Source organism: Cololabis saira, chromosome 20 (genome assembly GCF_033807715.1).
Source record: "Cololabis saira isolate AMF1-May2022 chromosome 20, fColSai1.1, whole genome shotgun sequence".
Taxonomy (NCBI): Eukaryota; Metazoa; Chordata; class Actinopteri; order Beloniformes; family Belonidae; genus Cololabis; species Cololabis saira.
Window position 1 is genome coordinate 29,635,625 of NC_084606.1, and position 11,612 is coordinate 29,647,236.

General features: G+C 41.4%; 1 protein-coding gene across 17 annotated transcripts in view; it reads right to left on the minus strand.

The window, feature by feature from the left end:
• The window catches only part of LOC133419940 (receptor-type tyrosine-protein phosphatase delta-like), a 441,109-nt gene that overhangs the window by 15,667 nt on the left and 413,830 nt on the right, over window positions 1-11,612 (minus strand). For 9 of the 17 annotated variants that reach the window (XM_061709430.1, XM_061709428.1, XM_061709424.1 and 6 more), the window contains 5 exons: window positions 11,154-11,314; window positions 8,407-8,519; window positions 6,460-6,501; window positions 5,779-5,876; window positions 2,116-2,239 (listed from right to left, as the gene is read on the minus strand). In XM_061709430.1, the coding sequence (XP_061565414.1) occupies window positions 2,116-2,239; window positions 5,779-5,876; window positions 6,460-6,501; window positions 8,407-8,519; window positions 11,154-11,314 (538 nt within the window). The remainder of the gene's footprint in view (window positions 1-2,115; window positions 2,240-5,778; window positions 5,877-6,459; window positions 6,502-8,406; window positions 8,520-11,153; window positions 11,315-11,612) is intronic. The other 8 variants (XM_061709431.1, XM_061709426.1, XM_061709425.1 and 5 more) reach the window with 1 other exon arrangement.

Consider the following 11,612-nt stretch of genomic DNA (forward strand, 5'->3'; position numbering starts at 1 on the left):
ATATCTGCAACAGACTTGCAGATAAAACTCAGTCTCACACGGAGAAAAACAAACCAACAAGAAACCAGCAAAACAATTTTCCCCCAGCTCTCCTCACTCCCTCTTTCCTTTGCTTATATTAAATGAAAGGCACAGCAGCCTTTTTCGAATCCAGGCGAAAGAGACAGAGCTGACAGCTAGTCAATGCTTTAGGACTGGCAGTTTAGGGGCTCCGTGCACACATGGTCGACTAAGATAAGTCTCATCTGCATTGGCGCCACGTCTCAGAGAATCCCCTCACTCCAGCTGCTTCCTCTCCCCCTCTTGCCTCAGACTCCCTTTTACTCCCAGGTAACTTATTCAACAGAAAAAAAGAAAAGAAAATGGAATATGAACACATTAAAAGAACCCACCCACATTATTTTTTTTTTACGCCCCCTCCCTTTCTTTTTGCTGTTGGAAGTTGTCCACACAGCCAGCCGGCTGTGCATTTCTGTGATGGACAAAGGATAAGTACAATTAAGCCCACTGTATGTATATAAGGGTTTTTTTTTTTTTTATTTGAAACGAAAAAGCAAAAAGAGACATTTGTGGTTTTAATGAGAATGAGCCAAGTTGTTAAATGCACATTTGCAAATGGATTTTTCTTTTTATTCATTCTGTCACTCAGGATTTGAATGAATTCTTCGTTTTTCTTACTAAATATTGCTGCTTAATGAAAACACTGCTGTGCTTGCAGTGTTGTTCAGTTCTCGTCAGGGGTAAAGCAGGAGAATCTTGAGGGATTTCAGGATGCAAAACTGTAAAAACGGCTGGTGACTAAAAAAACTGCTGCTTTACGTGAAAAAGCCGGTGGTTTCAGCAGCATCCACATCTACCCGGAGTAAAAGGTGTAAGATATCAATCATCATAATAATGTTCTTAATGTGAAGATGAAGAAACGTCGGCAGTGACAAAACTCAACAAAAGTCGGAAAGTATTTTTTATTTATTAAAATTTGAGCAAACTGAGTGATGTCAGCAAACAAAAGCCTGCAGATGCAGTCAATTATCAGCCAGCGTTTGCCAGACTTTCAGTCGATCTTCAAACTCTGGAGTTGAAATCCCAAACTTCTTTTTGTTCTGAGAACTCAACCAAAGTAAATAGTGGTCACATTGTGAGCCAGAAAGGCTTTGTTTAATGTCTGAGAAGGAAAAGTGAATGTCCCTCGCGCAGCTCCGGCGGATAACTCATTTCTGAAGCGCACAGAGGCACCAGTGTGGTGGTACAGATGTGTCGGCTGGCTAATGGACACTCAGGCTGCGTACGCGTTCTCTGAAAGTCTTTAAAAAGGGCTCGTTCTCTTCATCATTCAACCTCGGTCACATTATCCATTTATTATATTTTCCTTGACTTGAGAGCGCTTCAATGGAAATGGTTAATTAATAGCTTTATGTGTGCGTGCAATTGTTTAATCATAAACTGGTGAAGAAGTTAGTGCTTTGAAAGGCCATATCAAAGCGCCCTTTCATTTAAGACATTTATAAGAAGCAGCGTTATGCAACGCATCTTTAATGCACTACAGGATTCTTCGGTGCGGGGCTGTAATGGGCTCGCTTAAACTTGCTGAAGATAAAAGTTTGAGCTCAGAATTATCTTTTTTTTATTGTACATAGCATATTGGGAAAAGTGCACTTGATTTATTTGGAACAAAGCAAAAACAAGTAATGTGTATTGTAATCATGTTTTTTTTATCCCCTGCACTTTTTCGCTCTCTCTCTCCAGTGCTTGCTTCTCTGTTTTCGAGGAACGCTCGGTAAACGGGCTGTGGTCAGCCTGAGGCGATGCAAACACTCATCTGACATTAAAAGAAGCCGAGCAGATGCTGGTAAAACATATTGAATCTCTAACTGTAGGTGACTGCTAAGTTTGACTTGCATGATTGCTTTAGTATTTTAAAGGAAATGGGCACCCCCGCCCCCCCAAAGTAATTTCTTTCTTCGCAAGCACCAGCGATATCAAATCTCCTTCTCGTGTATGAATATGGTTCACCGGAAAGCGTTGTTGCTTTCCAGAGGTCTTAAAAGTACATTTGTACGGACTATTTGTAGAATCGATACAGCAGTTAGGAGGCGGGGATGTTGGTGGGTGGCGTACCATCGATACCGGAGAGTAGGACTCTGGAGTGGTCGTAGGCAATCACGTTGGCATATCTGTTCTTTGGTTTATTGACCTCCAGGTTGGAATGCTCCCATGTGAACTGCTGACCAGGGTCAATGGACTGGAAAAGAGAGGAATTTGTGTTATCACAATAAGAAATCTAGCTATATAGTAACATACAATGTAACGACAGTGCTTTGCCAAGATTGAATTTCAGCACTGAGGTCTCGCTGTGACATTCACTACAGAGCGATGGTGAAAAGAAGTCTGATCTATTGTACTTTCCTGATGTTTAACTCATCTCTTTAAGGGTGTGCTTGAAACACTTAAAGCCATACTTAGTTTTATGGACATAATAAATAACCAGGTCTCCAAGCAGGTCTTGGCTTGCCAAGATTGTGAGAAAGGGGGATTTTATTAATGTGAAAGGACTGTTAAATATTTCAGTCCTGTGTGTCTGACGTCTCAGTTAGCCCCACACTCTTATTCAAGCATGTCCCTGCAATAATGGCACCCTTGCTGTCCCGCAAAAGGCCCTGAAAATGTATATTATGTCTCAATGCTAGGCATTATATTGATTTTTAAGGCTACTGTTAGATTTCCTTGGATGCACAAAACAGCGAAGCAGAAAGGCTGGAAAATATTGATGAAATATGACTTTACGGAAGAGTTGCACTCAAACGACCCTTACATGAACACAGTTCCCCCTCAAGATTAACCATTGTCAAATATGTCAAAGACTGGTGCTTTATGTATGAAATATAATAATTAACAATTCCTTACAACTTAAAACATTTAAAAATAACTTATTCCTGCTAAAATTTGGAAAATCTTTAACTACTAACTGTTTCAGGAAAAATTCCAATGTATTTGCATTTTTTTTGTTAAATCATATAAAATAGTTACTTTAGGAGTATGCTTTAACCACCCGCTTTGAATATACACACTGCAACCACTGTGTATCACATTATTGATGCAGATGTACCTGAGATTTTTTGATCCAAAGGAAATCGTTGTTCTGTGTCTGAGAGCTGATTTACATGATGGAAAGTCTTATCTGGGTGTTTAATATCCATTTCAGTACAATTTACTCTGGCTCATTAGTGTTTTTTTGGTAAATGGAATACCATTAGACACTGAAAAAAGTTGATTTATGATGAAAAAAATTAAGAAAAGATTTTGTATATTCAACTTAAACTTTAAAGTGAAACTTTCAATTTCAAGCTCCGTGATCTGCGTGTCATCTACATTAGTCACAAAGAAAATTACAGTGTTGTTTCAGTCCTCCTCTTATGATAAGGAGGAATTTATGGAACATATAAAAACACCACACTTGAGACAAGACCTCTTGAGGTGGATGGTAGTCTGTCATTATAGAGAAGGGAGCTATATATCACATGGGAATAAAAACATATAAAAAAGCACAAGAGAGTGAAAAGTGAATATTAACGTGGTTTACATGGTTTAGTTACATATTATTGGACATTAATGCATCATCCCATACCCATTCTGTGTTCCCTATTTGACCAAATATGCCATTTAAAGGATTTTGCACTTGAATACCTGGGAAAACATTACGTTTAACTCGTGGCATTCACACAAAGGTGTGGGTGCATCAGCATTATGTGCACAATTCTTTGTCATTCTAAATAACCTTTGGAGAAATACATGGGAAACAAATTGCTCGCTGTGATATTTTCTCAAAATCTGTTGAAACACTGCTCATAATAAAGATCTTTATTCCACTGCGTTTCACTAAATTGCTTTCCTCTGCTCCAGAGTGAGCAGTATGAAATTGGAATTGAAAGGTACTTAAGCTGCAGTAATGATTGGACAGCCTGGCAGGCACCCTCATGGTGACCTCATAGATTTTGGTGCTGTTCAAGGAGCGGCACAGAGAAAGGGTGGCTGTTAATACCTCACAAAAGACAAGAGTGCTAGTTTGCATAGATTTGCAGAGTCCACGAGGGCTGCCAGCATATTGCAGGGTTGTCTACATTTTAAGATCTGATTAAACGATGCATTAATCTCACTAACTTTGCTTAATGATGCATCTTCAGTCTGATGCTTTACCGATAACCAATATGGTTAGTTTTTTTTTTTTTATTTGAACGGATACCTTTAGCTATTTTCTAACAGAGGTTTGATTCTAACACTGTTTTGGGTGCAGTTTTACGACTTGTGGACATTTGTTGACTGCATTTGAGACGGAAAACTAAAAGGAAACGTTTTACCTGATGGTGTGATATTCAAAGATCCTCTATACCCGGGGTGGCCAACCCTGGTCCTCAAAAGCCCCCCTATCCAGCATGTTTTAGATGTTTCCCCTGCTTCCACACAGCTAATTCAAACGAACGGTTGCCATCAGCTTGTCATCGAGATCTGGACGGCTCTGTTGGTGACAGCTATTTGTATCCCGGCGTGCTGAAGCGGGGAAACATGTAAACCATGCTGGATACGGGCTCTCCAGGACCAGGATTGGCCACCCCTGCTCTAGCAAACAAGACATTTCAGTTTAAACTGGTTTACAAAACAACAGGTATTAGTGTGGACATGTAGTTGTATTCTAAACTGATACTTCAACTGGAAACACCACAACGGAACGTTTGCAGGTTTTAGCTCAAAGTATCTCCCCATAGTAGGGTTCTTCATCCCAGGACTCAGACGTCTCTCTGCTCAAACACACCTGATTTGATTGGATCTACACGAGTTTGTCGATTGCCCACTAATTTGAATCCGGTGCGATAGAGGAGAGGAATATTTAAAGCATGCAGGACGGTCACGAGGACCAGGGCTGAAGAACATTAAAAGAATGGAGGTTAAGTAGCTTTTTAGGATTTATTTGTGGGTGATGTAGTGACAGGAGTCCATTAGAGATAGACGATGACCCATTAAAAATAGCTATATTTCTTCAAATCAAACTGAAACTAATATCTTGCAATGGAAAAGAATACCCTCCTTGGCTTTGTTGACGTTCATATGGTACGTGTCAGGACATAACCTCTGGATTAGCTACTGATATATTATAGAAAAATCAATAAAACCATAATGAAAATCCCCCTACATGTCAGACTGTTTTGTTTTGTCTTACTTTGAGGGAATCTGTTGCCCCTCGAGCCCGATGAGTACACTTTTGTGTGTATTATCACTTCTCACCAAAACACTATATGAATCAAAAGATTCTACTTTGAGGTCAGAAATCAATTTTGTAGTAAGAAAATGCAATTGTGTAGCCTTTCTTGCAGCGCAGACTTAAAGCCCGTTACAGGTGTTACTAATAACATTAGTAAAGCCCCATCTGCCACTCATGTGACTCAGGAAGCCATGTCAGTGTGCCAATAGCAACAATAGTAGGGTCCTGGCACAGGAAATGGAATGCAGCCATTATTAATGCTATTAATTCAACCTGAGAGTCGGAGTCTGCAATGGAAATAAATATGCAAAGATTTTGAATCACAGTGAAGCTGCTGACAGCTTTCTTGATGAAAGTCGTTTCCCTGCTTACAGCCGACGACCCAAAGTGTCACACTGCTATAATACGCTGTACAACTTTGGAATATGTCCAATGAGCTAACTGTGTTGTTTATTTTAGCACCTGCTGTGAAAGACTTGCGCCTACTTGAAGACTTAATTAGCGCTGGGATTGTTTTGGACACTTGCCTCATATTCCTGGGAAAACTTGAGGTTGTCGTTGGCTTTCAGGCGCTCCAGATGATCTGTGAGGTCCATGATGGGGATGGGAGGGTGGCTGGCCATACCTGTCGATCACATGGGCTGAGAGTCAGTGACCGCCTCTGCACAAGTGCGTCGCCCAAGCACAAGCCAACAGTAAACCATTAGAGAAGCAGCATGTGGTTATAACAGGGGGGAATGGAAGAGTGGATCTTGTTAGGCTAGTTTGTTCACTCAAAGCAGTGACCATGCTCGTAGAGAGAATATATGGACACAGAAGCCAATGAGAAGTCATCGAGCACACTTGCCCCCACTGAGACTCTCCCTACTGAGAGAGAAGAACGTTATTCACGCAGAATGCTGCAGTGGATAGGTTGCATGACAGTAAGGCACAGACACAAACATCCCCAAAACCAAAGAAACAGAAAGACATTGAATGTTAGGCCAGCTGCTGACGTCTGCTTTGAGTGATGACATGTTTTCAGGCTGTCATTGCAAACTCCGCCTCCTTTGATGACGTAGCGTTAACATCAGATGGATTAGATGCGGATGGGGATACAAGACTTGGCAGAGAATGAAGAAAAAAAGGAGGGAATTGAAGCTGAAAAAAAAACAAACAAAAAAAAAACTATACAAGTTGTGTCAAATGCATAATCGAGACCAACTAACTTGACAAATGGAGGTTACTGGGGTGACTGGGCGCACCTGAACCTGTGAAGGAAACGGCGGTGGAATTAACTACATTGCAGACGTTATAGCAACGGGATTACAAAAAGGTAGAAATTAAAATGAGATTAGAAGTAGCTGAATGATTATGTCTATTCTAAATGAGACTACATTAGTAACATGTAACTCGTGATCATGCTTGAAACTCTGCTGTGACACTGAGCTTATGAACCAAGAGAGGTTATCCCACTGTCATTTTAACCTGCGATCGCACACTCAATGATCTCTGAGATAGTTTGCTGCATTAGGTTTTAGTTTGGCTTCAAATTCAATTTGTAGGATCCCTACGACGCAATACAAGCGGTACCTCAGGTCGGGGAGGACATCAAAGAGAGCTCTTTGCCAAAAGTGTGTTCAGTCATGGTCCAAAGTGTGGTCCAATATCTGTACCTTGGGAACAATCGGTGTCATTTCGACTGGCCGTATGGGGGACAAGCGCTCTCTACAACACTGAGATGATGTTTCACTTGGGTTTCTGGAACAAGTGGGCATTAGTAAATGGAGGCTGTTCTGTTTTACCCACCCACTTTTAAGTCTGTGAAAGACAGAAAAGACTTTTATTGCAGCCAACTACTCAAAATCCATTTTCACCACGGGGGAACAATGAGAGTGCCTTTTCTGACGCCAATGTTCCGACATCAAGCATCCTTAAGATAGAGATGTCCAATGAAAGGGTAAAGAGGGGGGAGGGAAGTAAGGGGAGAAAGAGGTGGTCTAATGCAGAAGTGCTTCAGAACTGAGGAAAAAAAAAGTGTGGTCCTTTTGAACAGCAAGAGAGCCGAGATACTAGCTCTCAGAAAGGCTTTTGGGGAGGGAAAAAATTATAGTGAAAGCAAAGTAGTGGAAGGATGGTTGAGATTACTCTGAGCCAAAAGGAAAAATACACCTCGGCTTAGATGAAAAAGTCTATAATGGTTCTAACATCATTGAAGAGCTTTCATAAATATGCATAATCTTTTTTGCAAAAATGAACCTGTGGGGATAATTTATCCTCCTTTCATACTAGCTGACCTGAAAAATATGGCTTTGATGTTACAACATTATTGGCAGTCTCTGAACACCTGTCCTGAAGCAGGCGACGCCAGAGGAACTCAAGCGGCAGTTAAACGAGCCACTCTCGGCCAAGATGAGGTAAAGATGCATACCACCTTTTCAGGTAATAAACAAGACTGTGACTGTCATCATTTGCCAAGGTGAGGGACGGCGACATGAATGAGCCAAGCCGTGACTCGCCGCTCGCTGCAGCAACCAAAGGTCAAAACGAGTGAGGGGACAAAATGAAAAGAATCTAAATTAAAGCAGAAACCTCTGGCCTTTCCGCTGCAACTGTTGTCTTTTATACAGAATAAAACACTCAGCCGTGATATACTGGTGTACTCCTCTCAGCGGCTGCAATGCAGCATCGCGTGACTTTAAACAGCACTGTATCATCTGAACAGGTCTGGACTATTTGTGTACGCGTGCCAGGTTATGATGACCTGAACAGCCCAGGTGCAGACGGAGATGACATATGCCATGGAAGTGTCAAGCTTGCATTGCCGCCTATTTATCTCCCCTACTACGAGGTGTCCCCGGGGAAGACGCTGTCACTTTTGACCTCCTCTGCCTTCTTGGAGCACCTGTCCACTCCGTCCTCACAAAACGCTCTCTCGTTTCAGTGCCAAGCCCAGCGCCAAGGTGATCCGGAGTGCTCGAATATTAGGCTGCAGTGTCAGCAGGAGTTTCAAATGAAAGAGCAATGGTTGATTGGAAAGAAATCATAGCGCATATTTATCTTTGCTTCATTAAATGCAAACAAACAGCATCATCATCACCCATTTCCCACAATGCAATTCAGTCTGAAATAGACAATAGCAAAGGCGCGTTTGCAGCTTCATTTGGGATACTCACCGGGCGTTTGGAAGTTGAGACGACGGAGCTCGACGGGGTCGGTGGGATGATGAAGCGGCATTTCTTTGCTGTTGGGGAGACTACCCTTTCTAGCTTCGGATTCTGCTCTTTTTCTGTTGAACAAAAACATTTGAAGATTATTTTAGATAATCCGTACTGTATTTCGTTCAAACTCATCATGTTTATACTAGGATTCCTAAAGCTTTTCCTTGTTGTCTTAGGAGTAATGAAGGCAGGGAGTAATTAAGGAGGTGACAGGGTTGTATTCTTTCAGCACACAGGGCTACAGGGGGATACACTAAATAACATCACTTCTTAGTATAATGGCATGCAGTACAATAGCCGTTAGCTGTTAAAGGCTCCCTTTCCTGGAGCCTAATGTTCACGTTTCATTGAAGGTGTCAGGCTTTTCGTTCGGCTTCATAGAAAATTAGATACTTAGGTTAGGGCGGGACTTAAAAATGCTTTGTATTGTAACTTTATCCTTCTAATGTACATATTTACTGCACGACATCTCATTATGTTCTAGAAAATTGCTCTCGGTTCCACTCCCTTTTAATTACAGCTCTACTGTTCCATTGTTTTAATGCAGGTTTTATCTCTTAAGATGCCATGAGTTTAAACAGTAGATGGATGTCACGTTTGCACATTCATAACAAATAAAGCTAAAAGATGACTTGATCAAGTGGAATTACATGTATATTTGAAAGTGAGTCTGAGAGCTGGGAGTGTCAAAATCAGTATGCTTTGATTTTGCAACAACTGCTTGCTGTTGGAGACACTGAATCGTTCATAAAACACAGCATGGTTTTTAAGTCTATTTTTAGAAACTGGCCTGTCTTCACCGTGACACCGATCCAGTGAGAGACAAGTTTGTTAATGTGTAGATATGAGATGCAGATGAGGAATACAAAGCGACTCGTGGCCTTTAGATTCCCCTATGTCTTTGTCACTCTTACCTGTCTGGTTTGCTGCTCCAGTGGTCAGCAAGGAAAGAAATATCAACACATTAGATCTTGAGCTTTTACTTCTGATAGAAAATTCCAAAAACTGAGTGACGGGCTGCGTGTGAGACAAACAGTACCGCAGCATCACACTTTTGCCTTCTCGTGCAAGATTAGTGATGCTTCAGTTCGGGGATTAAACTCAATTATGCAGCCTTGGGGTTCTTTGTTTCAAATACTACAGATTCCCAGGTGCAGCCAAGATTTGTACATTGTGTATCTGCTATTTCAAGCTGTTTTAGCTGATTGCTTCTTATTCAAGCATAAAAGTCATCTCTCGACTCCTAATTACAATATCTGTCTTGTACTGCCTTCCACTCTTGCATTTATTAAACTCACAAATTATGCACATCCAAGATTCATGCATGTGGTATTAGTTAAATGCAAACGACAAATGGGATCATAATTTCTGATAATAGTGTAGGATTTAAGTACATTAAGTGTTCAGATATATGTTTTATTAGAAGGAAATCTATTTGTCTTATGACACTAGGTGTTCATGAGACCAGAGCTACATGGACTTTTTCCTTTTCTGTAGCACAAAAGGAGGATCACATAAAATATTGATCATGACAGGATCAATCTGCTGGCTATGCTGTGAATGTTCATTTTAAGTAGCAGAGACACTGGTACGATAATAAATGTGTAAAATTGGATGGCCCAAATGTCACTGTTACACCCTTAAAGGAATTTATGTGCACTTTAAATCCACCTTTTGGATCTGCACCATTTTTCCAAACCAAAGTTTGATGAAGGACAAAAAAAGAGAAAAGCTTTAAGCGAGAGCTAGGATAAAGCTAACCATTGATAGACCCCCCCCTCCTCCTTGTCTTTAATATTGGCACGGTCACAGATTTTAGCTTGTGCTGACTCTTCAGTTGCTAATCTCAACTACTAAAATTACACCTCAAGGTCTACTGTGGAATTCTGCTTAGGCCCGGACATTTGATTGAATGGACTCTGTAGAAAATCTGCTTCCTGTAAAAGGGAAGAGGCGGCGGAGCATCGAAGGGCAAAAATGCATAAATAAAGGTGCGCAGGGCCGCGTTTGCAAGCTGTTCAACTTGCACGTCCGAGGAAGTCTGCAGTCGGGTCGTGGACTAGAGTGGTGGTGAAAGTGGAGCAACAGCGCTGGCTGGGAAGTGAGCCTAAACCCTGGAGTCCTTTTGAAGCTGCACACACATGCGGTGACAAGCAGCAGATAGTCGAAGCGCTGCCTTCCTACGCTTGACTGATGAGCAGTGACAGCCCAGGCTCTGATTACCATGAGGGAATTTCAGGAGCGGAAAAAAAAGGCAGTTTTGATTCAGTGTGGAGGTGCACTACAGCAAGTATTTGCTACAGTATTAGGAGAGTTTGCGAGTGTGTGTGGGACGTGTCTGATTAATTTTCAGTCCAGACGGGTCTGTGTAAAGTGTTGTGGGGGCCTGCACTTGATAGCTTGACAGTTTGAGTAGCTGCGTGTTATGATTTATACAAGCCAGATTTAAAGTTTGAATGCTACTAAGAGCAAAAATCATGGTATGTTTGAGGATCGATGTGCCTCAGGCGTTAAATTCAAATCGTATTTTAGCGTCTTTCATTCAAAATGTGCTAATTTGTGTGTCTTTTCAACAAATGTTAAATGTTTAGTGGTCAAACATACATGCTGACTGACTAAACATGCATTTTAAATACACAAGTACAAATGTGGACGACTTTAAGAGCGTAAAGAGCATTTCGTTAATCGGCTCAGTGCCTTACCTCTTATAAAGGAGGATGGCAATGACGATGCATATGATGAAAACAACGGCGAGCACGGGGCCCACCACCCAGATGAGGCCCTCCTCCTCATCGATGATTGGCTGAGGGTCGATGCCGGCGGAAACCACGGTGTCCGAGTAAGGGCTGGTGGCGTACATGATCTGATTCAGGGAAAACAAAACAAATCAGTGTTAAAAATGAACCGTAAAATAGGCTCCATTGATTCTTTGAACCATCACATCCTATTTACATTTGAACTCATTGTTCTTTTCCCTTCATAAGCTTTCATCCTGTTTGTTACATAAACAGCACATCTGGCTGTATTGGTGGGGGCGGCAACGGTATAAATTAAAATCCAAGTTTTACTATGTGTCATTTCAGCAAAGCTGCAACTTGAACATACAAAATGATCTTCAATATCACTCCAGTAGCGGAGCCGCGATTGAACTAATGCATATT